This window comes from Microtus ochrogaster, chromosome 24 (genome assembly GCF_000317375.1).
Source record: "Microtus ochrogaster isolate Prairie Vole_2 chromosome 24, MicOch1.0, whole genome shotgun sequence".
Classification (NCBI taxonomy): Eukaryota; Metazoa; Chordata; class Mammalia; order Rodentia; family Cricetidae; genus Microtus; species Microtus ochrogaster.
In genome coordinates, this window is record NC_022024.1 from 3,562,926 (window position 1) to 3,589,815 (window position 26,890).

Consider the following 26,890-nt stretch of genomic DNA (forward strand, 5'->3'; position numbering starts at 1 on the left):
TTCCTCCCCAGCCGTGATCTGCTAGCTCCGGGTTGTTACCATGGCTCCCGAAAGCCCCATCCTGGAGGGAGATGTTTTGACATCTTGCCATAGTGCAGGTTGCTTCCAGGCTTAGACAACCTGTCTTACTCCTTAGGCGGCAGTCACAGAGCGGGCCAAGATGGGGTCTATTCTTCACAGGCCTTGGGGCCACAGAGCAACTTGCCATTGTGTGGGGAAGAAATGAGGTGCCTACCCCTTTCTGTGGTTTGGCACTGAGTTTTGTCTCCTGGTACCTTAGAGCCTGTTCCTACAGCTCAGGTCCCATAGATGTCGAGTCCCGGCATCACAGCCATGTGGTAATAGCTCCTCTCTCTTTATCTTCCAAACAACTGATTTAAAAAGAAATCTACCCTCCTGTGCATGCCAGAGGTTGACACAGACGCCCAGAAGCCCATCCAATCCAGATCCCAATCAAGGCTCTGCTAGGAGGCCTGGGTGGTCCCACCTGAAATTCCCAGTTCTAATCTGCTCCCTGTTTCTAAAGCCTGTAAGTAAAAATTTAGCCTCTTTCTCATTTGAGACTAGACCATAGGCTTCTGCTACTTTTAAATTATCCTTTTTCTGTGCCAAACTTGCTAGTTGGTGCAATCAACTTTATAGTTCAACTTTGATTTCTACACTTGTATTAAAAGAACAAAACTCCCCCAGGATGGAACTTACCAGGACTCTACTCATTGTGCTCTGATAAGCAAAGAGCTGGCTTTGGTTTTTGATTTTGCTAGAGCTGGAGATGAGTTTATAGGATTTTGGAAGCATCTTTTGCTCTGTAATGTTTGTGTGGTGAAGAAGGTGGGTGATGGAGAGATGGCTCAGTGGTTAAGAGCAATGGCTGATTTTCCAGAGGACACAGGTTCGAGGCCCAGCACCCATATGTCAGCTCCTAAATATAACTCCAGTCCCAAAGGCTCTGATGCTCTCTTCTGGCCTGCAGACACATACATACATGGTGCCTCGGGCAGACATGCGACAAAACACCTGTACACATGAAATAAAAATAAACAAAGTACTTAGGAGAAACCATGGAAGAAAAAGGTAAAACTGAAGAAATGACTTGGAACCATTTTTCATCACTACCTAATTTACTTCCTTTACTTGTACTATTATACCTGTTTTACAAAATGACAACTAAGCTTCATAAGGTTAGGAATGTGCCTGAGGTCACAGCTAGCAGACAGTAGAGCCGGGATACACAATTAGGTAGTCAAATCCCATGAAATTGCGGTGTGCACTCTGTGAAACCAATATTCTCCTGAGTCTTTGTTTCTTATTTGAGTAGTATATTGCACTCGTACATAGGGTATCCTACTCTATGCTGTGTGGTTTTAAGAGCACATTCTGACCAGACGTTATCAGAAGAGACTTTTATAACTCGGCTTATGATTTACTTGAATGTGCCTTTTTTAGGATGTCAAAATTATTTTTTTCTAATTTTTATTACATTTATTATATTTTGTGTTTGTATATGGATGTGGGGGAGGGGAGGCACACCACAATGCCTGTGTGAAAGTCAGGGCACAACTTCCAGGAGTCAGTTTTCTTCTTCCTCAGTGTGGGACCTGGGGATTGAACACATGCTGTCAGTCTTGGCAGCAAGGGCCTTTATCCTCCAAGCCGTCTTGCTTGCCAGGGTTTCAAAGTCAATGGTTTCATAAGACATAATGTTATCATGATGATAACTGACATTTATTGGGCAGTAGCTGTTGGTGAGCTAAGCAATTTACCTGCATTATCTCTCTGAATGCTTCAATCAGTTCTATGGATTGGAAGTTTATTTTTATCTCTTTACATTCGATGCAAGTGAAGAATGACATCCAAGGCAAATGTGTCATTTCTTGTAGGTCACACATTGCTCACCTGCAGGGCTTGGGTTTGAAACCTGGTAGTCAGATGAACAGGTCATATGTATGCATTATTTTAGCTTTTCACCATCATCATACAAACATAGCATAACTTGTTCATCCACATAAATTTTGGTTTTCAGACACCATTTCATGTAATCCAGGCTGGCCTTGAACTCGACATATAGTTGTATTTCTGATCCCCCTGCCTCTACCTCCCAAGTGCTAAGATTATAAGTGTGTGTGTGTGCCAGGTTTTCTGCAAAGCTGGGAATCAAGCTCAGGGCCTCCTGCATGCTAGGGAAGCTGTCTATCAGCTGAGCCCTCCCCCCTAGCCCTCAATTGTTCTCTAAAAGTCAGCCTCCTTTGCAGTGATAGCAAACCGCCTGGAAAAGATCTAATTCAGAAGCCCGATGAATGCATGATCCACTCAGCTCCAGGTCGAATGACTGTCATTGATTCTGAAGATTTCTTTTTCACTGAGCAATAAACTTTCCTGGCTTCTTGAACATCTGCATCTGTGCTCTCAGGGGGTTCTTCTTGCGTGTCCCCTGCTGTCCGGGGTCTGAGGAAGCACTTACTTATAAACCTAGGGGTAGAATTTGATACACTGCTCTCAATTTAAGAGGTATACCATCAGCTGGCCGGTGCTGGCGCACGCCTTTAATCCCAGCACTCAGGAGACAGAGGCAGTGAATTTGAGGCCAGTCTGGTCTGCAGAGTGAGTTCCAGGAGAGCCAGGGCTACACAGAGAAATCCTGTCTTGAAAAACAAACAAACAAACAAACAAAACTCTCGCCCTGTTCATCACGGTAGACACCTCTCATTTTTACTATGTGCTAGTCTAAATTTTACTTTCATGCATGTTGTCTCATTAAGTTCTTTCAGCCCTCTCAATGACTGGTTTCCCCATGCACCCACGAAATTTTAGATAACCAAATAGGAAGAATAACTGATAATTATTTATAATTGATCATGGAGTTTAGACAAAAGGAAAACAATTCAAATCTAATCGCTGTATATCTTTTTTTTTTTTTTTTTTTTTTTTTTTTTTTTTTTTTTTTTGGTTTTTCCAGACAGGGTTTCTCTGTGGTTTTGGAGCCTGTCCTGGAACTAGCTCTTGTAGACCAGGCTGGTCTCGAACTCACAGAGATCCGCCTGCCTCTGCCTCCCGAGTGCTGGGATTAAAGGCGTGCGCCACCACCGCCCGGCATCGCTGTACATCTTTATATGATGCATGAAATATTTGCCTTTGTGGTTTTGTAGAAATTCTCTTGCCTGTTGGCAATGTTGCTCAGGTGGGAAAGTGCTTGTCTCACTTGGAGGAAGGCATAGATTCACACCTCCACCACTTCATAAGCCAGGCAAGGGGACCCAGGTCCTATAATCCTAGCTCCCAGATTCTAGAGACGGGAGAATCAGAAGTTCAGCGTCGCCTTTAGTTATATATTGAATCTGAAGCAAGTGTAGGCTACAATGGACCCTATTTTGAAAATGTATTTACCTTTTAATAAAAACAAATAGAAGTCTATTTGAATGAATATTATTCTAATTACCAAGCAATCACCCAACAACTTTTAATTGAAAATCCATTGTGGAAACTCAATATAACAGAAACAACCCACATCCATCTGTTTTTTTGTGTGTTCAATAATTCAGTCATTTCTGTTGTTTTTATTGAGCTATATATTTTTCTCTGTTCTGCTCACTTCCTCCCCCTCTTCTACCCTCTCCCATGCTCCCTATTTACTCAGGAGATCTTGTCTTTTTCTACTTCCCATGTAGGTTAGGTCCATGTATGTCTCTCTTAAGGTCCTCTTTATTGTCTAGGTTTGCTAGGATTGTTATTTTTAGGCTGGTTTTTCTTAGTTTTATGTCTAAAAGCCACTTACAAGTGAGGACATATTATATTTGTCTTTCTGGGTCTGGGTTACCTCACTCAGCATCATGTTTTCTAGATCCATCCATTTGCCCACAGATTTCAAGATGCCATTATTTTTCTCTGCTGTGTAGTACTCCATTGTGTAAATGTACCACATTTTTTTATCCATTCTTCAGCAGAGGGGCATTTAGGTTGTTTCCAGGTTCTGGCTACTACAAATAATGATGCTATGAACATAGCTGAGCACATGTCCTTGTGGTACGATTGAGCATCCTTTGGGTATATCCTTTGAGAGATCGCCATACTGATTTCCAAAGCAGCTGTACCAGTTTACACTCCCATCATCAATGCAGGAGTGTTCTCTTTACCCCACATCTTCGCCAGCATAAGCTATCATCATTGGTTTTGATCTTGACCATTCCGACAGGTAGCTTACCTTTAACCTAGTTCAGTCCTGAGAATACTAGCAAAGAGGTGTAGTGTCTAATATTATGAGTCAACTTGACAAGGGCCATGAGGTGCCAAATATGGGCCCAAAATTATTGTAGGCATGGCTTCAAGAATTTTTCTGGGGGATAGGAACCTTTGAATCAATAGACCACATGAAACAAATTGGCCTTTCTAATGTGAGTGGGCCCCGTCCAACCAGTTGATGACCCAAACAGAAGAAGAAGACAATCTGCTTATAATTAGATAACGGTCATTGTCCCTTAGGCCTCTAACTTGCTGGCTCCAGGTCCTGGGATTGAGGGCCTCTGTTTTCATGTGAGTTAATCTCTCTAGTCTCTCTCTCTCTCTCTCTCTCTCTCTCTCTCTCTCTCTCTCTCTCTCTCTCTCTCTCTCTCTGTGTGTGTGTGTGTGTGTGTGTGTGCCTGTATGTCTCCCTCTCTGTTTATCTGTCACCATCTACATATCATGTACAGAGAAAGAGAGAGAGAGAGAGACAGTGAGACAGAGAGAGAGAGACAGAGAGAGAGAGACAGAGAGACAGAGAGAGAGAGAGACAGAGAGAGAGAGACAGAGAGAGAGAGACAGAGAGAGAGAGACAGAGAGAGAGAGAGAGAGAGAAGAGAAAAAGAGAGAGATTTTTTTAGCTCAATTTCTCTAGTGACCCTGAACAATAAACACTTCAAAGGTCACGGTAGTTGAACAAGGCTAAGTCTTGATTAACTTAAACTCTTGGGGCCTCATATTCAAGTAGTAAAATGAAATTAATAATTTACTTTCTTGCGTGAACAGCAAAACGCAGTCACATCTGTGTACAAAGTACTTGACACCCCCTAGACAACTGAAGAAGCAGGTCCCTTCCTCTCTTTGTGCTAATGAGCTGTTAGAGCTGGCTGGGAGGCGCGGGACCAGAGAAAGGGCGCCTGCCAGATCCCAAGCTGGGAGTGTGCTGGCGGGATGCCCAAACCCCACCATAAGTGAAGGCGTCCTCTCCTCTGAACTCAGAATGTCACACTGCGCTGCCGGCCTCAGGAGACCTGGCTTAGAGCCCAGCTCCCACTCCCACTCTCTGGGACCTCAGACAAGCATCCCACTTACTTCTCGTCCGTCACACAGGGGCTTGCTTTCTGGGCTAAGATGCCTCTGACTTCTTATTAGTGTCTTTTCCGCATTGTTCTTAGTCTTGTGTTTGAACTCAGATGACAATAAGAGAACCAGTCAGACAGTGAAGTGATAAAGCAGGGGTAACTTTTCAAAACACGGTCGGCCTACTAGATCTCCTCAGCTCTATTCAGGTGACGTCCGTGTCTTCTGTGCTAGCTTGGTTCCGCTCCTTCGGCTTGCCTAATGAGATAGCTTAGGCGCTGAACTCCAAGGCAAGAAGCCAGGAGGGCCTGGTAGTTAACATCCGTCCTTTAAAACCACCCCAAATCGGATCTTCTTTATGGACACTCGGGTCTCTCCCTGGCTTGGCTCTCTGCAAAGGACTAAGTAAGAGCTCTGAGATTGTCTTCCTGTTTGCACCTCTACTCCTCTTTGTGATAATTATAACCTGCAAAAGCCGTTACTCACGGGGAACACGAACTGGCCCGTCCTCATGAGAGTGCCTTTTTTCACTTCCTGGATATAACTGTTTCTTTGGATGAACCGTGATAGCTTTTTCTTCATTGCCTTTTTTCCATCATTAACTACAGCATTCCCTAAAGGCATCTGGAAAATACGGAAAAAGAAAAGGAAGAACGAGGAAGGGACTCATGCGGGTAACGCACCTAGAAAAGTGTGAATACATTGGCGCTCGTCTGGCGGCCACTTTTCTCAAAGCATTGAGCCCTAGTTTCCCTGCTGGTTGCTTAAGGACAGCCCTTTCCTGCATATTTGCCTACAGGTCTTGTGAACTTGATTTTTAACTGGTTATATAGCATCCCATATTTAAGCATTCTCCTGTCTGGATTGTGTTTAGCATTTCACTATCACAAATAACACCATGAAGAGCAGCATGGTGTAGAAAACTTTTTCTGTATTGGGATTATTTCCTTAGGACAAAACTCTAGAACAGGAATTTCTGAGTCAAAACCTCCAGATCCACGTATGGGCTTTTGGCACACACGTTAACGCTGGACTTATAACGGCTGCTCCGTAGACTTGCAGCAGAAGAGTGGAAGAAATGTTCTTTTTGTATTCTTTTATGGCCTTTAAAGAATCCTACACAAGACGCTTTCCAATTGGTTCAGGAGGTTGTTGACGCATACCGTGTTTCTGCTCCAATATGGCAAACTTAGTTCAGTCAGGTTTTCACGCTGTAGGGGGCAGTCGTGATCAGTGTGTGGTAGGCACTTCCCTCCTGTTTTACAAGGCTGTGAGTGTCCTTTAGAGCAGTGCTTCTCAGCCAGTGGGTCATGAGCCCTTTGGGGGTTGAAGGACTCTTCCACAGGGTTCATATGTTAGATACTTTCATTACATATTCATAAGAGTAGCAAAATTACAGTTATGAAGAACCATAAAAATAATGTTATGGTTGGAGTCAGCACAACGTGAGAAACTGTATTAAAGGTCGCAGCGGTAGGCAGGCTGAGAACCGCTGCTGTCGACAGAGCTCCCAGGCAGTAGCAGGGCTGGTGTCATGTTTGAACCTTCAGTGTTCAGAGCCATGATCATCAATGACTGAAAGAGCAACCTTTTGAATGAGGAAGAATGGGCAGGTATAGCTCATCCCTGTAATTTTTCCATTCTCTAGAGGGAGTGGCAGGGGATTGCCACAAGTTCAGGACCAGTTGTACAATGAGTTTACCAAACTTTACTACCAAGCATATTGTATCAATATGAGATAACTATGCACACACACACACGTACACACACACTCATACACACACATACGTACACACTCACACACATGTACACACACACTCATACACACACATACATACACACTCACACACATGTACACACACTCACACACGTACATACACACTCACACACACATACACACACGTACATACACACACATGTACATATACACACACGTACATACACACTCACACACATACATACACACACACGTACATACACACACACGTACACACACACACACACACGTACACACATACTCACACACGTACATACACACACATTCACACACACACACACGTACATACACACTCACACACACGTACACACACTCATACACACACATACATACGCACTCACACACATGTACACACACTCACACACATACATACACACTCACACACACGTACACACACTCACACGTACACACATACTCACACACGTACGTACACACACATTCACACACACATACACACACGTACATACACACTCACACACGTACACACACTCACACACATACATACACACACACACGTACACACACTCACACGTACACACATACTCACATACGTACGTACACACACATTCACACACACATACACACACGTACATACACACACGTACATACACACTCACACACGTACATACACACTCACACACGTACATACATACACACACACGTACATACATACACACACACGTACATACACACTCACACACACGTACATACACACTCACACATGTACATACACACTCACACACGCACACACACACTCACACACACGTACATACACACACACGTACACACACTCACACACGTATACATACACACTCACAGGTGAGAAGGGAAGGAGTAAGAGCGAAAGTGAGAAAATAGACAAATACCACCTGTTTTCTCTCACTGGGGTGGGGAAAGGAGACTGGCGTCTGGGGGACGGAGGACAATGGAAGATGATGCAGATGAAAATAGGGAAAGTACAATGATACGTACATATGCAATGTCATCATGAAATCTACTATTTTGTACACTAATCCAAAAAAAGTTCATTAAAAAAAACAGATCTAGGAAAGACAGGCTAGGAGGTGTGTGTACAGATGCAGTGTGTGTAACAAGTCAGACCCTGTGCTCACTCTTCACCACTCTTCATTGCTCTGTCTCCCGAAGAAAAGACCAATCTGCCAGTCAGTCTCCCGAGCTGTCGAGCGGAGGCAGGAACAGACCTGGGAGAGCCTCTGGAGAGCGCCCTGACGGCAGCAGAACCAGCGGCAGCTTTGAGTCTTCGCTTCCACTAAGTTTACTCTCTGAGGCGTAGAATCAGGAATCGGAAGAATGTCTGGGAGGGAGACACAAAAGATTGTTTGTCCGCCCCTGGTCTCTGAGCAGCGAATCCTCCTTCCGCTGTCTCTTCAAAGAGAAGCATGTCCTGCGGCTCTGTGAGCACAGCTCACAGTGTAGACACACATGGCCAGCAGAAGGGCAGTGGTGACAAAGAGAACCCATGCTCAGATAGTCCGTGGTTTATTCTAAGTTGTCTCATCAACGGGCTACCAAAATACACCTACGCTTCTGCATGAGGAATTGATAGAGGCCCAGAGTCTCCACGGGTGTGTGCACACACTAGCTTTCCAGCTTCGCATTTGTTTCTGAGACTTCTCATTAGATCATACTAGAACAGAGCGTCAAGAAATGTGAGCTTATCAGTTATCTGCATAAATACGTATTCAAGAGGAACTATATCTGCAAAGCTCAGGACTCTTCATTGAACATGGTGGGGGGGGGGGGACCTGCCAAGCACTTACACATTTCCAGAAGATAAGGAACCCTCGGAATAAGTTCAAGCACCCCACTTTTCAGAGGAGAAAACCAAACATCAGACATGATGACAGACTTCTGGGAGTAGCAGAGACAGCCAGCAATGCATCTGGGGAAAGAGCGTGTTTTCTGACAGCCAGAGCCAAGCTCTCCACTCTATTTCAATCTTAAACTCTAGTCTGCGAGGAAGTGTGACATCCTTGCATCCCAGTTCACCAGTCCCATGAACTGTGGAATGAAAAATGTCCTAGCAGTTTCTCGGTATGTAGAATGACCTGTTTTATGCTATTCAGTCCAACATAGGTAGCCAACAAAGGAGCGTGGAAGGGGAGGTGGTTCATGAGAGCGGTGTTGGGGAGGCTGTGGATCTGGAGTCTGGCATCCATCCCTGCGTGCCCTCCCGAATCTTTCCAGCTCTGCAGTGTCACGATCTGCCATCTTACTTTACAGGGAGACTGTCAAGAACATCTTGTCTATAAGACTGTCTGAGATCCCCCAAGACACAAATGCAGCCTCGTCAAAAAAGGAACTACAGCTTTTTAAAAATAAGATTGTGTGACAGATAATACATATTGTTAAGTACTTTTTGACTCACAAACCTCTCTGCCTAATGCAATAATCCAAATTAGATCAAATCAGACCCAATTAGAAAAGGCCCAGGTTTAATGAATGCCAGGGCTGCCAGGTGGCCCCTGGGAAAACACGGTGGGGGGGGGACCAGAGAGACCAGGGAAAACCAGGACACCACGTGTTCATTCTCTGGGGGGCAGTTTAAATAGCCCGTGGAAGTGGCCTTGACCCTCCCTGGGGAGGGGTCACCATTTGGCGGGCTTTCTTGGAGGTGGTGTCTGTGACCACTCCCAGGGGGAGGGGCTTGGGATGGAGTTTTCAGCCCAACATTTTAAAATGGATGCCAGGGGTCTGGCATGAAGCCCCCCAACTAAACATTCCAGACATTTTTGGATTAGGATGTTAGGAGCTGAGGTGATGCTTCTAACCAAACACATATCTTTAAATATAGCATTGTTTTTAATTATTCTGGAAAGTTGTCCTGACCTGGTGGGAACATGTTTCTCAAAGCCTGTGTTCCTAGATTGACTATGTCTTGAATTTACTACCCGGGGAGGAAGGAAGTCGTAATGTCAACACGTTTACTAACCCTTCTATTCTGCTGCTTTTCTCTGAATTCTTATCAGGACTTTGGATATATATATATATATATTATATATATATATATATAATATATATATCTTATTATTATTATTATTAAAAATTTCCACCTCCTCCCATTTTCCTCCCCTTCCCCCTCCCTCTCTCTCTAGTCCATAGAGCAGTCAGGGTTCCCTGCCCTGTGGGAAGTCCAAGGTCCTCCCCACTCTATCCAGGTCTAGGAAGGTGAGCATCCAAACAGCCTAGGCTCCCCCAAAGCCAGTACATGCAGTAGGATCAAAACCCAGTGCCATTGTCCTTGGCTTCTCATTCAGCACTCATTGTCTGCCACGTTCAGAGAGTCGGTTTGATCACATGCTCCATCAGTCCCAGTCCAGCTGGCCTTGGTGAGCTCCCATTAGATCAGCCTCACCGTCTCAGTGGGTGGGTGCACCCCTCGAGGTCCTGACTTTCTTGCTCATCTTCTCCCTCCTTCTGCTCCTCATTTGGACCTTGGGAGCTCTTGGAGATGAGCTCGCGCTCTCTCTCTCTCTCAAAAGCCTCCTAGTTTAGATTTAAACACAACCCCTCCTTTCTCTTCCCCCATTCTAATTAAGAAAGCATAGTTGATCTATGTTATTTCTTACCAATTTTAATGCTGTCATATTTTAACTGGTGAAGGACAATTGGAAGTCGATCTCTCTTGAGTGTTTAAACCTATTCCATTTAAGGAAAGTCATGGGCTTTTGGATGTCTTTCTATTTGTGCCATTAAAAACAACAAACAACAAACAAAAACCTTATGTCTATTTCCAGGACTAAAGCAATCACTATCCAGTATATGTATACCTTTTAAACAGTTCTGTACTTCAGGGCTGATTGAGCCATCCATCAGGATGGGAAAGGCTGGACTGTTTGTCAGTGAGCACGCCACCTGGGAAGGAATTCGGACTGAATTTGGAAATAAGATCGATTCTTTCTACTGTTCCTTGACCCTGATTTTGAGCAAGGTCAATTTGGAATTTGGTCTGGTACTTTCTACTTCCTCTGACTTTTTTTTTTATGTCTAGGTTGTTCTAGATATATTTTTTTTAAAAGCCATGAAAACCAATACTGAAGCTGACCAGTATAAATTTCTCATCGCTGTTTTAAAAAAATGAATAAAATAATGAACAAAAGAGATTGCATCTGCAGCTTTTTAGTTTTCCTACGTCCATCAGATTGTGATTCTGGTCACACCAGCCGCCCTGACTTGTGTGTATCGGCTCTCCTATTCATCTATCCCCTTTCTTCTTACAGGGTCTGTCATCTTCTGTCACAACTGGGGAGCCTAATAAGCTCACTGGGTTTTTCTTTAAAAGCGGCCAAATTGAAAACAGTTAAGAGCCTAAGCCCTGGCCCCTTTGGATTCGCTCATCTTCTTTGATCACTTGGGTACTGCGCAAGATCGGCTCTGTGAAGTAAGGGGGACCCTGGCAGAGGTGATGCCTCCTGCACCTGCCCTTAGGAACGATGCTCCCAGGGAAGGAAGGGAGCCAAAGATCAGATTTCCACTGCAGAGGCAAGGAGGGCATTGGAAGTCAATGACTCTGATGTTAATTTGAAAGCTATGAAGGTGTTTTCCAGCAGAGAGGTTCTGTGGAGCGGAAGAGAGCCCCAGTGCTCTGCTAACAGCGCTGATTTGAATTCAGGGATCCAGACCTGTGTGAGCTGCTGCTCAAAATCGGCCTCTGCAACTGTTAAGTGTGTCCCAAAAGGAAAAAGAAATCCATGATTAGCGGTACCGAACCTCACCCAGGTGGTATTGCAGGTGGGAGGACAGCACTCACAGCTGCTGTAAGGGCAGGAGAGCAATGCAGAAGAAATGCCTTTGCTTGGCCCATTTATTATTGATTGCTGTTGGCTTTTTATTCTTGTGTCTTTTTAAAGTTCTGAGATTTAATGCAAACTAGGAGACTAACTTTTCCTTAGATATCTTTTATTCTGTCATTAGTCATTCCTGCAACTCAGACTTTTTGTTCTTGCCCATCAGAACCATTGGTTTTGTTTTTACACTAGGGAGGGCCTGGCTGCCGCTTGTCCACCTACATCCTTTCTTTCTGACTGCCCTTCCTCCCTAAATGGAGGCCGCTGAGCTATGCCAAACACACCCATTTCTGAGTCACTAATACGGGTAATTTATTTTAATGAGAGAGATGGAGAGGGAGAGAGAGAAAGGCAGAAGGAGAGAGAGAGAAAAAAAAAACCCTGAAATCACTACTTAAGAGGTTTCCTAGTCAGGTCCAGATAGTTGCAGAATTTACATAAGAGCACATCTTTGCTCTTATTATTTCTAACAATTATTTACTGCGCAGTCTTTTTATTTCCCAATGTAATGGTTTTGAAAGCACACAGGACATGCAACTAATGATAAAGTCAGTGGCTTTGCTTAAGTCCTTTTATACAAGCGAGCATCCACTGACGAGGAGAGAAAATAGCTATCCTTCTAGGCTTTCCAAGAAGCTGGCCCTTTAAGGCCGCACACCCAAACGAGGGGGCTAAAGAGGACTGGTAGTAGCTGTGAAAAGTTTCATTGCCTTTTATAAAAGTTCAGCAGCTGTATTCAGGGAGGAGCTGTGTCTCCCACGCAGGACTGCAGGCTAACGGAGCAGTTGTAACATATGGAACTCATAAAGGTCCAATTACAGGGCCGTCACTGTTTGCCATGGTTTTAACTTATGTAAGTTATGGATTATACTTTCATGAGATCATAATCAAAAGGTTATTCTTTGGTAATGGTGTGTTAGAACTTCAAAGCCATCCTCTGAGCCTCGAGAACAAAGGCTCAGAAGTTTGAGCGGAGGCCAGAATCAGTCTGTATGAGTTAACGACATTCACCCGTCCGGGAGCCAGTTCAACCTCTCGGGTGCACGCAGACTCTCCCCCATCACATCAGATCAACAGTCGTCACTAGAAGATGACAGTTGATTCCGTTTTAATGCGTCCTATTTTTTTTTTTTTTTAATAAATCAGCCTGACTAACCGGGGTGTCTGCCCACATTTGACTCAGAACTATGGGGGAGACTGTCAAGCACTGTCATTCCCTGCTCGCCCAGACCCGTACAGTAGTGAAGATTAATTAGGGCCACAGCCAGGGGAAGGAATGGCAAGTATGGAGGAATTTACAGAGCTGTTCAGCTCTTGGAAACGAGAGACTGACTGTGTAATTTACGTAACGAGTCAGAGCACAAGGAAGGCTGTCCTCTATCCCAGCGTCCTGGCATGCTTTAATTGAACGCACAGGAAGACGGTGGGATTGGCTGACAACGTGAATGGAAACTCTGCCTTCTCCTCGTCTCTTAACATCCTCAAATAAAGATTGAAATGGGCTTAAAACCATGATACCAAATAAGCAAAATGCCCTGGTGTGTGTTCACTGGCAACCTTGCAACTCCTTCCCAGTCGGCCTGAAAGCCTCCAGTACAGGCTGCTTCCTCCCTGGGGGTTGGGGTGGATCTTTGAGCCCATCCTGAGATTTTGTTCATCAGCCTCAGGTGGTGAAATGTTCTGATTATTTTGGCCTAACAACTGTTCAAAGTTGATATTTCTTCCTGGCCTGGACCGTGACAGGTGGACTCTGGGCAATATGGATTGGGAATCTCACTAGGCTGCTTCTGCTTCCACACAGCTGGAGGACTAAATAGTGGCACAGAAAACAGTCAGGGGGCGGAGTCGGGGTGTTTGTGGCTACTGGGTGTCTGCCCTCTGGCCGGAAAGACCTTTGGAATCATGGCTGCTTTCCGATTGCTCCACTGGGAGTGTCAACTGCTTTGCCTGTGTTGAGAAGCTGCTTCCTTTATTGGATGCTGCTAACCAGGGCATCCGTTCAGTCCACGGAGCCTCCGGACTGGTCCCTGAACATGTCAGGCGACACGTTCTCACCCCGGAGACCCAGGTTTAACTACTCTCTTTGTGAGGTGCCTTTCCCCAGACACACGCTTGTTCTGCCCTTTGGCCCAGTTTCCCGTAAGCCGCCACACCGGCAGTGTTTCACTTCCCACCATCTCTAAAGAGCATCCCCTGCCTGTTCAGAGCTGTTGGCCAAAACTGATGGCTAAAGTGGAAGATAAAGTCTGTGAGAAACAGATTTTGGGGAATCTAAACATGGCACGATTTAACTACAACAATATTTTATCTATATGTGATTTCTTTCTGTTCACATAGAAATATTGGAAATTGTCTGTACAGGATGAAATGTCAATGTATTTTTTTTATTTTTATTTTTAATTAACAGAGACAGGGTTTCTGTCTTTGGAGCCTGTCCTGAAACTCACTTTGTAGACCAGGCTGGCCTCGAACTCACAGAGATCCGCCTGCTTCTGCCTCCCAAGAGCTGGGATTAAGGCGTGTGCCACCACTGCCCAGTGACAATGTATTTTTTTTTTTTTTTTGATTTTCAAGACAGGGTTTCTCCGTAGCTTTTGGCTCCTGTCCTGTAACTAGCTCTTGTAGACCAGACTGGCCTCGAACTCACAGAGATCCACCTGCCTCTGCCTACCGAGTGCTGGGATTAAAGACGTGCGCCACCACCGCCCCGTGTGACAATGTATTTTTAAGAGAACAGACTTTCACTTTCTTAAGTCCAGGTAAGAAACAGTCAGAATTTCCCAGAATGAAGGGCTAATCCTTCTTCTACAGCCCTTCCCTTGCCTGACGCCATGCTGGCCTCTGTTGGCAACACTCATAGCCAATTCATTCCTGTACTCTTAAATTTTAGTTCTGCGTGAGAGCCAACAGCCTCACCCATTCTGGAGAAGCATGGTATCACTAAGCGCCTCTCTATTTTTTACTTAGGGAACAGAGTGTTGCTAAGTTGCCCAAACTGATCTCAAATTTGTAATCCTCCTGCTTCAGCCTCCCAAGTAGCTGGGATTATAGGTGTGTGTCTTAGTTAGGGTTTTTGTTATTGTGACGAGACACCATAACCCTGGCAACTGCTATAAAGAAAACATTTAATTGAGGTGGCTCATTTCCAGTTTCAGAGATTCAATTCATTATCATTATGGCAGGAAGCATGGTAGCATGCAGGCAGAGGTGGTGCTGGAGCTGAGGGTCTATGTCTTGCAGGCAACAGGAAGTCAACTGAGACATTGGGCGGTATCCTGAGCATAGGAAACTTCAAGGCCCACCCCCACAGTGACACACTTCCTCCAACAAGGCCACACCCACTCCAACAAAGCCACACCTCCTAACAGTGCTGCTCCCTGTGAGATGATGGGGCCAATCACACCCAAACCACCACAGGTGTCTTATCACACTCGGCTACTTTTTGCTTTTTAAACATACTCTTCATTGCTGTCTTTGGGATTTGAAAAGTTTCTATTAATACAATTAGGTAAATAAGAGCATGCAAAGCTGAATAAATAAGCTAATAGAGATTATTTGTGATGTGTTGTTCTCTGGATTGAAGAGTATTAATTCAACACAAAGACGCCCATAAGAGAGCTTTCCAAACATACGATTATTAATATACTGTGAATAAATGAATTATTTCTCACTCATGGCCAGTCTTGTTTCATCTATACTTAGCATTTTAAAGCAATCTCACATAGCACTATCATTTCATTCCTAATATTTCAGTGTATGCATAGCTCTAGAACCTTAGAGTTTAAAAATATCCCTTAATATGATGAAACACATAGCTAGTATTTTAATTTCCTGTTATATCTTATAAATGTCATATAAGGTCCACATTTTCTGGCCTTTTGGTCCACATTTTTGGTCTCTTTTGAGATATAGTTTTCCCCTCCATCTTTCACCTTAAAAAAAATTACTTCAAGTTTTTCATTCTTCTAAAGAAATTAGGCTGTCCCTAAAAAGTTTGTAGGTAGCTGTCTACTTCCTGTAGTCTAATTGTATCTCTGTGGTATGGTTCAACTTGCTTATCTATCTTCTCACTTTTGTGTAAATTAATAGTTTGATAATGTTAGCTACTTATTTTAAAGCTAAAGAAAATCCTGCTTTTGCATGCTAGCTCAAACTGTACAGTACAAATTTTTGAGACCCAGATAAAAAGATTGTTAGGGGTTGTCTGTTTCTGAATCCTGCTGCTTGTACCCACAGCACAAGGGTGATATATCACTCAGGACTTTAGAGGGCACCCTTGATCCCATAACCTTTAGCCCTGGTACCCAGAATCCCGGGCTACCCTTCTCCCTGGAGCAGCGCTTCTGTCTTCCGGGAACCTGCGCTGTCCCGCGGTCCCACCTTGTCTTCTGGGAACTTGCGCTGCCCCATCCCGTGTTATAGGAACCTGCACTGTCCCACCCCGGCAATGAAGCACTTGGCCTTGTCAATACTGAGCAGCGTTTGTTGGATGCTTGCTACGTGCCAACCTTCGCTAGTATTCTACATGCATCCTCTGTTTTGATCCTCGCAGCCTCTTTATGAAGGGAAGGATGACTTTCCTCAGATTCTTTAGGTTTGCTGATACCCCATCTGCTCTTCCCTCTGCTGAAGCAGCTGTCTCTCCCCTTCTAACCTCCACTCACTGAGCAGATTCCAGTTCTGCAGTCCTTCCTCAGGGCAAACCTTTACTAACCCCACAGATAAACCAAAGTGCACACCTCAGATCACCATGAACATTTCTGAGGCTCTTTATCATGGCCATAGATTTTTAAGAATTATTATTTGAGAGACTTCAAACTCCACAGGAGCAAAACGTAAATAAGGTAGTAGTACTTAAGTTTTACCTTAAGTTGTATACTCCTTTGAGAATACAAAAAAAAAAAAAATCTAGGGTTCATTCCTCTGAGAAAAGCATTCATTTACCTATGGACACAAATCTATAGATTCTAAGGATGTACGGACCCCATGAAGGACACCTATTTCAAAGAGGAAAATCACATTAAAGTAGCTGGAAACCGAAGAGAAGAAACGAAAAGATGGCCGCTGTTTGTAAAGTCGAGGAAGAAAGGTTAGGTGTTGAAAAACAACTTTCAGAGGAAATAGAGACGAAAATGAAAAGACATTCGCCGGACTTCACAGACCGCAGGTCTCCATAGTAAGTGGGAAACCTAATGAGTAACAGCATGGAGGCCATGGCTTCGGTTCTTTTGGAAGCCATGGAATGAGAAGCAGACTCTGCGTTTTAACCTTCTCACCACATTTGTATGCACGAGGAGAGAAGACAGAGTTGATGGGGGCCAGGCTCGGGGGCTGTGGAGAGGGGAGTTGGTTGGAGGCAATTTGAAAGGACTTATTTGCAGGTAGATGGGGGAACCTCAGAGAATCGTTTTGGGTAGTCACTGTCTTCATGACTAGGGTACAGAGTTGAGTCGAGAGAAGAAAAGAGCAGAGGACTTGTGCAGGAGAAGGGAGAGACGAGAGCTATTGAAAAGAATTACACAGGGATCCTGAGAGACAACAAGACTTGACCACAAAGATCTGGACGGATCTCAGAGATTCTGAGGGATCTTGGGGGACAATCAGAGTTAGCCACAGAAACCCAACTGGACCTCAGATTTGTGGATTTTCATCATTAGTGTTACTCAGGAAATTGCTTTGATGCTACATCAGTTTCTTTTTTTCAGAAACATGATGAGTGATATATATATATATAGATATCTATATATCTATATATATATATATATAGATATATATATATATATCTCATGGGTAGAAGAAGAACTTACTAGAATACAATGGTGATGGAGGGGGCTTTTAGGGTGATTTGAGGTAACTCAATCGATAAAGGTGCTTGCCTCCAAGGCTGACAGCCTGAGTTGAGCTTCTGGGACTCACATAGTGGAAGCATCGAAATAACTCTTACAGGTTGACCTCTGACCTCCACATACACACATGGCACATGCGTGCCCCACAATGCACACATAGCACATGCATGCCCCCACAGCACATGCATGCCCCCATTCATACATGCTCACATAGCACACACATGCCCCCACAGCACATGCATACATAGCACATGCATGCCCCCACAGCACATGCATGCCCCATACACACATGCATACATGGCACATGCATGCCTCCACACTTGCTCATACAAGATAAAGAGATGGCTTTAAAATGTTTCCAAAACTGCATTTCTCTCTCAAAAGTGTAAAATGAAATGTGTAGAATAAACGAGCAGCCTTTAACCTGCTAGTAAAAGTAGCCCTCTGGATTTCATAGCCATGAGGTCACAGACATTTTCCTCTTCCGGTCTGACTTTTAGGGACAGGACAAGCTAATCGTTGAAGCACATCTTGTAGATGACACTTTGAGCCATGAAATTTCAATTCAGACAGATCCCATGACTTTCTCCAAAGTACTTTGAAAAATATTAGCCAAAGCTAAAGAAGAAAAAAAAAGTCATTTTTGACTTTTTTTTAATGAAAAAAGCAAGTTAATCCTGTCCATGTGGATTCAATAAAAATATATTAAAGGATTTTTGAAAACTACCTAGACCTTAAACTAAGAAAAACATGACCTCGTTCAAAATATTGTGAAAGTCATATCCCTGAGCATATTTCCTGATGTTTCTAAGTCTGGTAAAAGATTCAAACCTTTTTCATCACTAGAATGAAGTAGACACACGCCTACAGAGATACGTATATATCCTACAGAAACAAGAAAAAGTGTGACACCCATTCTGCCTTTTCGGGGCTGTTTACACCTCTCCCCCAAGTGTCTACGCTCATTTCACACTCAGTCTGCCCTAAAGAGTGGGATGTGATGGGTGGATCCTGTGACATGTGTGAGATACAGACGAGAATGAGACCAGCGAAGAATATGTACACCTCAGGAGAGGTAAGGGCAAATATTTGTTTTCAGTAATGATTAAAGAAATTTCTATTAGCATTTTTTTTTCTGCCTCAAAGCACATGAATACTCACTGGTTACTTCTGACGCATTAAGAAAAGTAATAATCAAATATGTCCTTAGATGAGAAGACAAACTCGGTAGGGTTGCTTTTCTCTTCCCTAAATGCTGGCCTGAGAGGCAGGCAGATCTCTGTGAGTTCGAGACCAGCCTGGTCTACAAGAGCTAGTTCCAGGACAGGCTCCAAAGCCACAGAGAAACCCTGTCTCCGCAGTGCTGAGGAGACCACGCCTTCTTCTAGTTCTCTTTCCTAGGTCCCTTATCTTCCAATTATTTATTTACCCAGTGCCGTTTACTTGAACTTTAAACTTTAATGTCACTATTATATTCCAATAATTTCACTCCCTGCAACCAGCCCACTGGTTTGGTGTGCATAAAAATGGTTATTAGGACAGAAGAACTTGGTGGTCTGGTGCCCTCTCCCAAAGTCTTGTCTGTAGATAGAGTATTGCTTACCCTGACTTTAACGTTCCTTACACTGGGTCTGGCATACTTTGAGGAGTGGGTAACAAGTAGCTGAAATTGTAAAGAAAAAGAGAAGCATACAGGGTGCTCAGAAGTCCAAGGCTGCCTGGTTTTTCTTTCCACTGGAAACACGGGCAGTCTGCTGAAGGCCATGTGTGGAACCCGGATGCTTCTGCTGTTACTGGAGTTCTGGAGCCAGACCCGACCCAAGTGAGGCAAGCATCCTACCCACGAGCTAGGCCTCCAGTCCTACAGACAGGAGTATAACAGCTATGGGGTTTTGTTTGTTTGGTTGGTTTTGTTTTTGTTTTCAAGACAGGGTTTCTCTGTAGCTTTGGAGCCTGTCCTGGAACTAGCTCTTGTAGACCAGGCTGGTCTCGAACTCACAGAGATCCGCCTGCCTCTGTCTCCCGAGTGCTGGGATTAAAGGCGTGCGCCACTACCGCCCGGCCTAACAACTACGTTTTAGTTATTCCTTCTTTTTGTTTGACCTTGAGACAGACTGGGCAAAGCCTTTTCTGCCTCCCAATGCCTTTTGTCTTTTCCCCTACTTCCCTGTTGCCTTTCCCTTCAGAAACAGACACCTTAACTTTGGGGTCATTTACTACAGAAGATCAGCGCAGCGCTCTCTTGCTCCCCATGTCGAGGATGTTTGAAAGAGAGCGGCTAGCCAACGGTTTGTCAGATAGCCAGGTCTGGTTCTGGTTTGCAGAGGCAGTGGTGATTCTAAGTGCTAGGAGGAAAGATGGAAAATGTCTTAGAAATTTCAGATTTATGTGAAGCCAAACTGTGTGATCTCTTGCCAATTTTAGTTTACAAAACTCACATGGTCCCAGATGTGTTTACTTGAACTTTAAGCTTTAATGTCACCATTATATTCCAATAATTTCACTCCCTGCATCCATCCCGCTGGTTTGGTGTGCATAAAAATGATTATTAGAACAGAAAAACTTGGTGGCCTGGTGCCCTCTCCCTAAGCAGCATTCCTTTCAATACCAATTAAGTACCTAGTTAGTGAACTAAATAAGCAACTATTCTATGTGGAAAGGTGCTTCTTCTTGTTTTGATTTCACACACACACACATACTTCTGAAAGCCAGTTGCAAAAGAAGGCCTAGGAGGGGGCATTGTTGATATCCCACAATTCCCAGCATGACTACAGTTATACATTGGAATTACAGAAAGCAAAGAGGCTGGAGATCTAAGTGGGAATGTGAACTGAAAGAGTATGGGGACAGCTATTTTTCAACACCAGACCCTGCTTATAGCATCCATTTATATTCTTTCTGGGAGTCTCATGGCCAAGGGTTTGTTCCAGAATAAGCACAAAGCAATTACAAACTCACACAGAGTAGCTGGATATTGAATGTCAATGTTTGTTTGCCCTTAAGAAATGATTCTGTCTTTTCTATGTAAACAGCAGAGAATGACCATGCTGCAGCATCAGGAAAGTTCTTTGAGTGCTAAATCAGTGGTTGTTGAAACAACAGGCGGCTCCTAATCCCAGCACAACGTGCCCTGGCATGAAGTGGGTTTGTGCTTCTAGAGCCTTCTCATTCATTCATTCATTCATCAAATATATTTCAAGAACTGAGTGTATGAGTCTTCAACAATCTATTGAAGAAAAATATATCCATGTCCCGTTCTTTTCCATAAGGAATCCACAACTGCCGTGGGCTAGACACTTAGCCTACTTAGGATAAGTAAAGCTAGGTTCTGTCTCTGGCATCAACTGTCTCTAGTTGAGAAAATGATCTGTATTTGTGAGCAGGTGAATAAGATTTCACAATGGTATTTGTATTAAGGAGCGTGCTGGTAGAAGGCCAGAGCAGTCAGCCTAGGTAATACGTGACTGTGGTATCACAGGAGGCCAGGTGAACTCCAGAGGATGACACCCACTGAAACATAAGACATGAAGGAAGTTTGACCCAGACTGTGGAGACACTGGCAAGGCTAAAGACTTTATCCAGGAGATAAGAAGTATCAGGGATGGGTTGATATATGGCAAAATGATATTTTAACAAGACGTGATGGGTTTGTTCGGGAGTAGATGTTTTTAAAAGGAAGGTAAGGACTTTGTAGTGATGCCAATATGGGAGAGAAAAGGCTGGGTTAGACTTAGAAGAGTGGATGAAAGAACAGGATACAATGAGAGACAAGAAAGGGAGGGTGACGCTGTGATGCCCTGCTACGAAGAGATGAGAGAGAGCAAGCAACGGCAGTGACCGACAACAGATGAAACGCAGGGTCTTTGTCATTGCAAAAGGATGGTACCCTTCTCAGGCTGAGGAAATCCGCGGCCCAGGGAGATAACCACCCGGCTTCATGAGTATACCATGGCTACGAGGCAGGAGGAGAAACGTTTTGTGCTCTGGTGGAAGGATGTTGGCAGTACACGTTGAGCCATCAGACATTCGTGTAGCTACCATATAATATCAGAGGCAAGTGGCTTTAAAGGAAGAAAACGAAGTTATTTAGCTTATACTCTGAAGAGCCAAGTTCATGGCTGGGTCCTGTAGAGAGGCCAGGCGTACTATGGCAGGAGGAGGTGAGGTTGACTGTCCGTGTGTCCATCCAGGAAGCAGAAAGAGGGGGGCAGCAGATCAGGGTTCTCCTTGAGGGTGTGTCCCGGTGACCTAAAGACTCCATTTCTGTCAGAGTTAGTCATCATTGCCGCTGTCTTTAGGCGACACTCACTCAACCAGAACAATCGGCATCACCTAAAAGGGGGTGTAAAATTAGTGCAAAACATGAAAAGGAAGAAAGACCAAGTCCTTGTGGGTCAGCAGAGGTGAAGTCATTGAAGTGTGGACGCAGAGGCGGCCACTTATTAGCAGTTTGCTAGGGTCAGAGGAGAGAAGGGAAGAGCCAATAAGGACAGGCAGGCAGAACAGGAAGTGGGAGGAGACTCAGCTGTGACCTAAGCCAGTGGGAGGAGACTCGGCGGGGACACAATCCAAGGTTAAGTGAGTTCAGGGTTTGAAGAACTAAGATAACTAAAGGAACTCAGAAGAGTATGAGGTCTGGCAGCCTTCAGTCTAGACATGCAGGCGGCAGATTATTTTAAGCATTGGGCATGCTTATTCATTTTGTTGGGCTTTTTAACCTTGTACTATTTCCTTTCTTGTTTATTTTAGTAGCTGTCTTCCTGCCCTTCACATACAGTACAGGGGCTATTTTATATCGCCTTATGCTTCTCAGACCCAGTACCCTGCTAAACTGAACTCTTTGAACACTGTAGACAACGCAGACTGCGCGGTGAGAGCAGGGATTAGGTGTAGGAAACGCTCAGCAAGGGCTGTTTAAAAATTTGCACCCACTGCCTGTCGTATGCTTGGTATCTGCATGAGTCTGAGATTTTCTTTGGAACAAAGATGATACTTGAGAGTGTTACTTTTCTCCCGTGACCACTTGGGTCAGCATCATGACAGAACTCAGAGAGGTTTGGAGACCATGGTTTTTATAAAAGACCGACTCAGAGGTTTCTGAATTATTATGCTTATTACATTTAGCATACATCCCAAGCCCAGACATTCAAAAGTAGACAAGAAATGCTAGATTCCTCCCATATTAACGTGGGTCTGTGTTTCTTCCTCTCTGTTTTTACCCTCCAAGGAGCCTCAGACCAAAGGCCTTCTGAGTTGCTCCAGTTTGCTGTGTAAATGATGTCTTCATCTCTTTGGAAGAAATGACTCTAACTTCAGCCAAGTCCATTGGAAGCAAGATGAACGGCTTCCAGCACCCCTCCCTTGACAATATTTGGGTGCCTTTTATATTTCTCCAAACACAAAAAAAATTTACTATGCGGCAAAGTAGTCCAGCAAAAAATTTTTTTCAGCAACTTAGTTTAAAAGTGAATTAATTATTCCCCTGAATAGACCGATTCTTTGTTCGAATACAAAGCACTCTTTTTATGCTTTTCCCAAATAACTGCCCTCCTTGCCTCTACCTGAATTTCCACTAATGTCATTTAATAAAACGAAATGTACTTTTTTCCTAATAACAGTTTCCAATAGAACTTTGCTATTACAGTTCATGCTCTGAATTCCTTTTATCTAAGTAATAAATCTGTAATTTGTGAAACCTGTTCCCAAACTTTAAAGCTAGTTCTCTGTTCTTTTTGGCATTGGATTTGGGTTTTATTTGCCTCCAAATAAGTTTTTCCAATGGAGAGATTGGGGTCTAGGAATATTTATTATATTATAAATAAGATAAAAATGGAAAGTTCTGTCTAGAAGCTAGAATAGGACATAAATCTAAATCTAACATTCATTTGATCAACCATTCTGTGACTTTTAAATGTAAGTTCTTAAGTGAAGGATATATATATATACATACATATATATATATGTATATATATGTATGTATATATATAAAACATTTACATGCTAGCGAAGGGTAGAACTCTTTGTGTCAAGATCAGACAGAACTGGATAATTTATAAGCAACTTTCAAGTTAGAATATTTAAGAGACAATTGAAGGAGTAGTGGGAAAGATTCCTTCAAAAATACACATGTATGGAAAATAAATATGGACTTGCGAGACAGCTCGCAACTTGACAACCTGAGCTCGATCCCCAGGACTTATGAGAAGGAAGGATGAAACCAACTCCCCAAAGTTGCCCCCTGACCTCCGCATGTACTGCGTGCCACCGCACACTGAAGAAAAAGAAATTTCAAACATAATAAAAACTTTATATAAACAAACAAAAACAAGCGTGAAGGACATTACATATTTTAGAGACTTAAGCACCATTATTATCCTCAGTAAGAAGGCCAGACAGACAAGGTTTGCTCCAACAACTACCTTCTGTGGACAAAATCCAAGAAACTGGAGCTCCAATGTACAGACTTAGTGACTGCCATTGGCCACATGGACCTGACTGTGGGTATTCCATGCTTCTTTTTTTAAGTTAATGAATTAAATTTCACTATGAAATGAATAAGGACACATATTGAAAACATGGAGGTGCAGAAAAAAAGAAAATCATAGTTATTTTCAGTTATAGTTCATCGATGTCTTAATCTGGACACTTCAGCTCTCTTCTCATCAATAAAACCATTTGAAAAGTGAAAACTCTAGTTTCTTCTACAAAATGGTCTTAAAGATTCACAAATGGAACTTTTAAATGGTTTGTGTCTAGGAAGGCAGCTTTAATTTCCAAATCAATAAAGCTTAAAGATGTGCTTACGGAGCAGCAAAGGGTAATTTCTTCATAGGGTTTGAAGTTTTGGTTTCGTGGTATTTCGTGGTACCCACGCAGGTCTTTACTCTCATCTGGGTCCTGTTAGTGAAGTGTTCCTGTTGACGTGGGACACACAATGGACATTACACCAGGATTTGCTGGGCTATTGTTACTTGCTGTTTTATTATCCTTGGTGGTCCTGATAACCAGAATATAGCTAATTACGATAGCATTCAGCACCAAGGCCTTTCACGGTACCACTCTACCGTGTTTTAAAATAAAATGTTCTAGTGATAAAGGCTATGGAGCAGAGCGTGGGGGTGGCGTGTGCAGTTGACAGGAGTCATTGGAATCACCTGGATCTGTGCAAACCAGAGTCTTTCCCATTGGTTTTCCTGCAGGGACAGACATCCGATTCATTCTCTATCTCAAAGGAATCCATTGCAAATTGAATTACCTTTCCTGACAGCGTTGCTTTCATGGGCTCCCTTCAGATCTCTGCCTGCCCATCCATAGGGGAGCAAGCATTTGTCTCATGAACTGACTTTCTGTCTCCCATTAGCAGATGAACTTAATAAATGAATTCACCCAACCCCGTCACTCTCCAAGGGAAGGAACATCGAGGTCTTCTGGAACCTTTGCAGTCATTGCCAAAGAAGGGGATTTGGTTAATGAAGGTGCTATTTTGACTCCATGAACTCAGGGCGTATTTCTTAGCTCACTGTATGTGTAGACAGAATCTCCCTGGAGGCTAAGATTCCATCTTATCCTTCCATGAAGTCTTCGGTGATAGATGTATTTGATGGTGATTTAAAGCAGAAAGTGGTTTGAATGGCTTCTATTGCATTCTTCATGTTTTCCATGTTATCAAATAAAAATTATGCTGAATGTTTTATTTATTTTATTTATTTAAAAAAATCCCAGTCAGTTCACGTGCATGTACTGTAACTTTAATTAATGCATCCAAAACTCTAGCTATGTCTTTGGATAATGGCAGGAGCACTCAGCTTGCCTACTTTACATGTTACCTTGTGTGTTCTTTATTAGCTGTTCATTATTCCTAAGCAAGAACAGACGGTTCTTAGCATAAACCATTTTTGAAGATTTTGTGTGTGCGTGTGTGTGTGTGTGTGTGTAAGCATGTGTGTGCATGCATATGTGTCTTCAGAAGCCAGAAAAGGGCATCAGATGCCGGAGCTGGAGTAACAGGTGGTTGTGAGCCACCCTATATGGGTCCTGGGAATTGAACTCTGGTCCCCTGGAAGAGCAGCAAGTGCTCTTAACCACTCTCTCTGCAGTCCCCATAAACACTCCCATTAGCAATGTTAAGCACCAAAGCTCCATGGTTAGACTCTCCCTCAATTTTCCATATTGGTGGGCACCTGAGTAGCAGGACTTTTGCTTAACTACTGACTTAGCTTACATTGTAAAGTTTTCCAGCTTGTTGTCATTGTGATGTTTTGTTTTGAGTTTTTAGGCTTTTCTCTCTATTAAACTGAGACCTTAAATGTAAACCTTTCAAAATTAGCGACAGGATTCTCAAATTTGGGCCTTTAAGAGTCTTCTTTGCCCTTAGGCTTCTAATTCGTTGGTCACTGTTTACTACAGCTGTACCAGGTCCCTCCGATTTAAGAAATAATGACCCACGATGCTGAGATGAGTTTTCCAAGGGCTGTTCACTAATCACTTTGATATATCTTATCCCTCTGTTTTCCCTCCAAATCCTTCTGCAGATAGCAACCAATAATACTGCAGAAGTTAAATGACCTTTTGAGCAAGCTCTAAATAAATGCTCGGAGCATTTTAGGGACTCTCTCCTCTCTAAGCAGGGCTCAGTTCCATATGTATAAATCAGAAAGAGTGCATTATGCTAACAGGATATTTTAGATGCTGGGGACTCCCAACTTCCCAGAGGGAAAATGGTCACTTTCCCATCGTGTGGATGGTTTGTCAAGAAGTCTTTTCTCTATCACTGTGGTTTCCTTGGTGCTGACTGGCAATGCCTTTTGTTGCAGGCAGAATACTTCTATGAATTCCTCTCTCTTCGCTCCCTGGATAAAGGCATCATGGCAGACCCAACTGTCAATGTCCCTCTGCTGGGAACAGTGCCTCACAAGGCATCAGGTGGGTGCCTTTGCTTTGAAGAAGTTTGTTCATAAGTCTTAATGGAGATGAGGACATACAAGGTATCTATGCCATCCATTTGAGCGATTATGGGATGTTTTCCTGAGGAGAGCTGTTGAATTGAGGGCAGTTCGGTTATTGTCCTTTCAGGCAAAGAATTAGGATGAGAATAAAGAAATGATGGGTTTATAGTTTTCTAAAAGCCCAAAATAGCCCAGACCAGACTCATTAATAATGATTCT

General features: G+C 43.5%; 1 protein-coding gene across 1 annotated transcript in view; it reads left to right on the forward strand.

Annotated features, from left to right (window-relative positions):
• Positions 1-26,890, forward strand: part of Wif1 (WNT inhibitory factor 1) — a 67,020-nt gene that overhangs the window by 15,865 nt on the left and 24,265 nt on the right. The window contains exon 3 of the mRNA XM_005357924.2: positions 26,540-26,648. Within this exon, the coding sequence (XP_005357981.1) occupies positions 26,540-26,648 (109 nt within the window). The remainder of the gene's footprint in view (positions 1-26,539; positions 26,649-26,890) is intronic.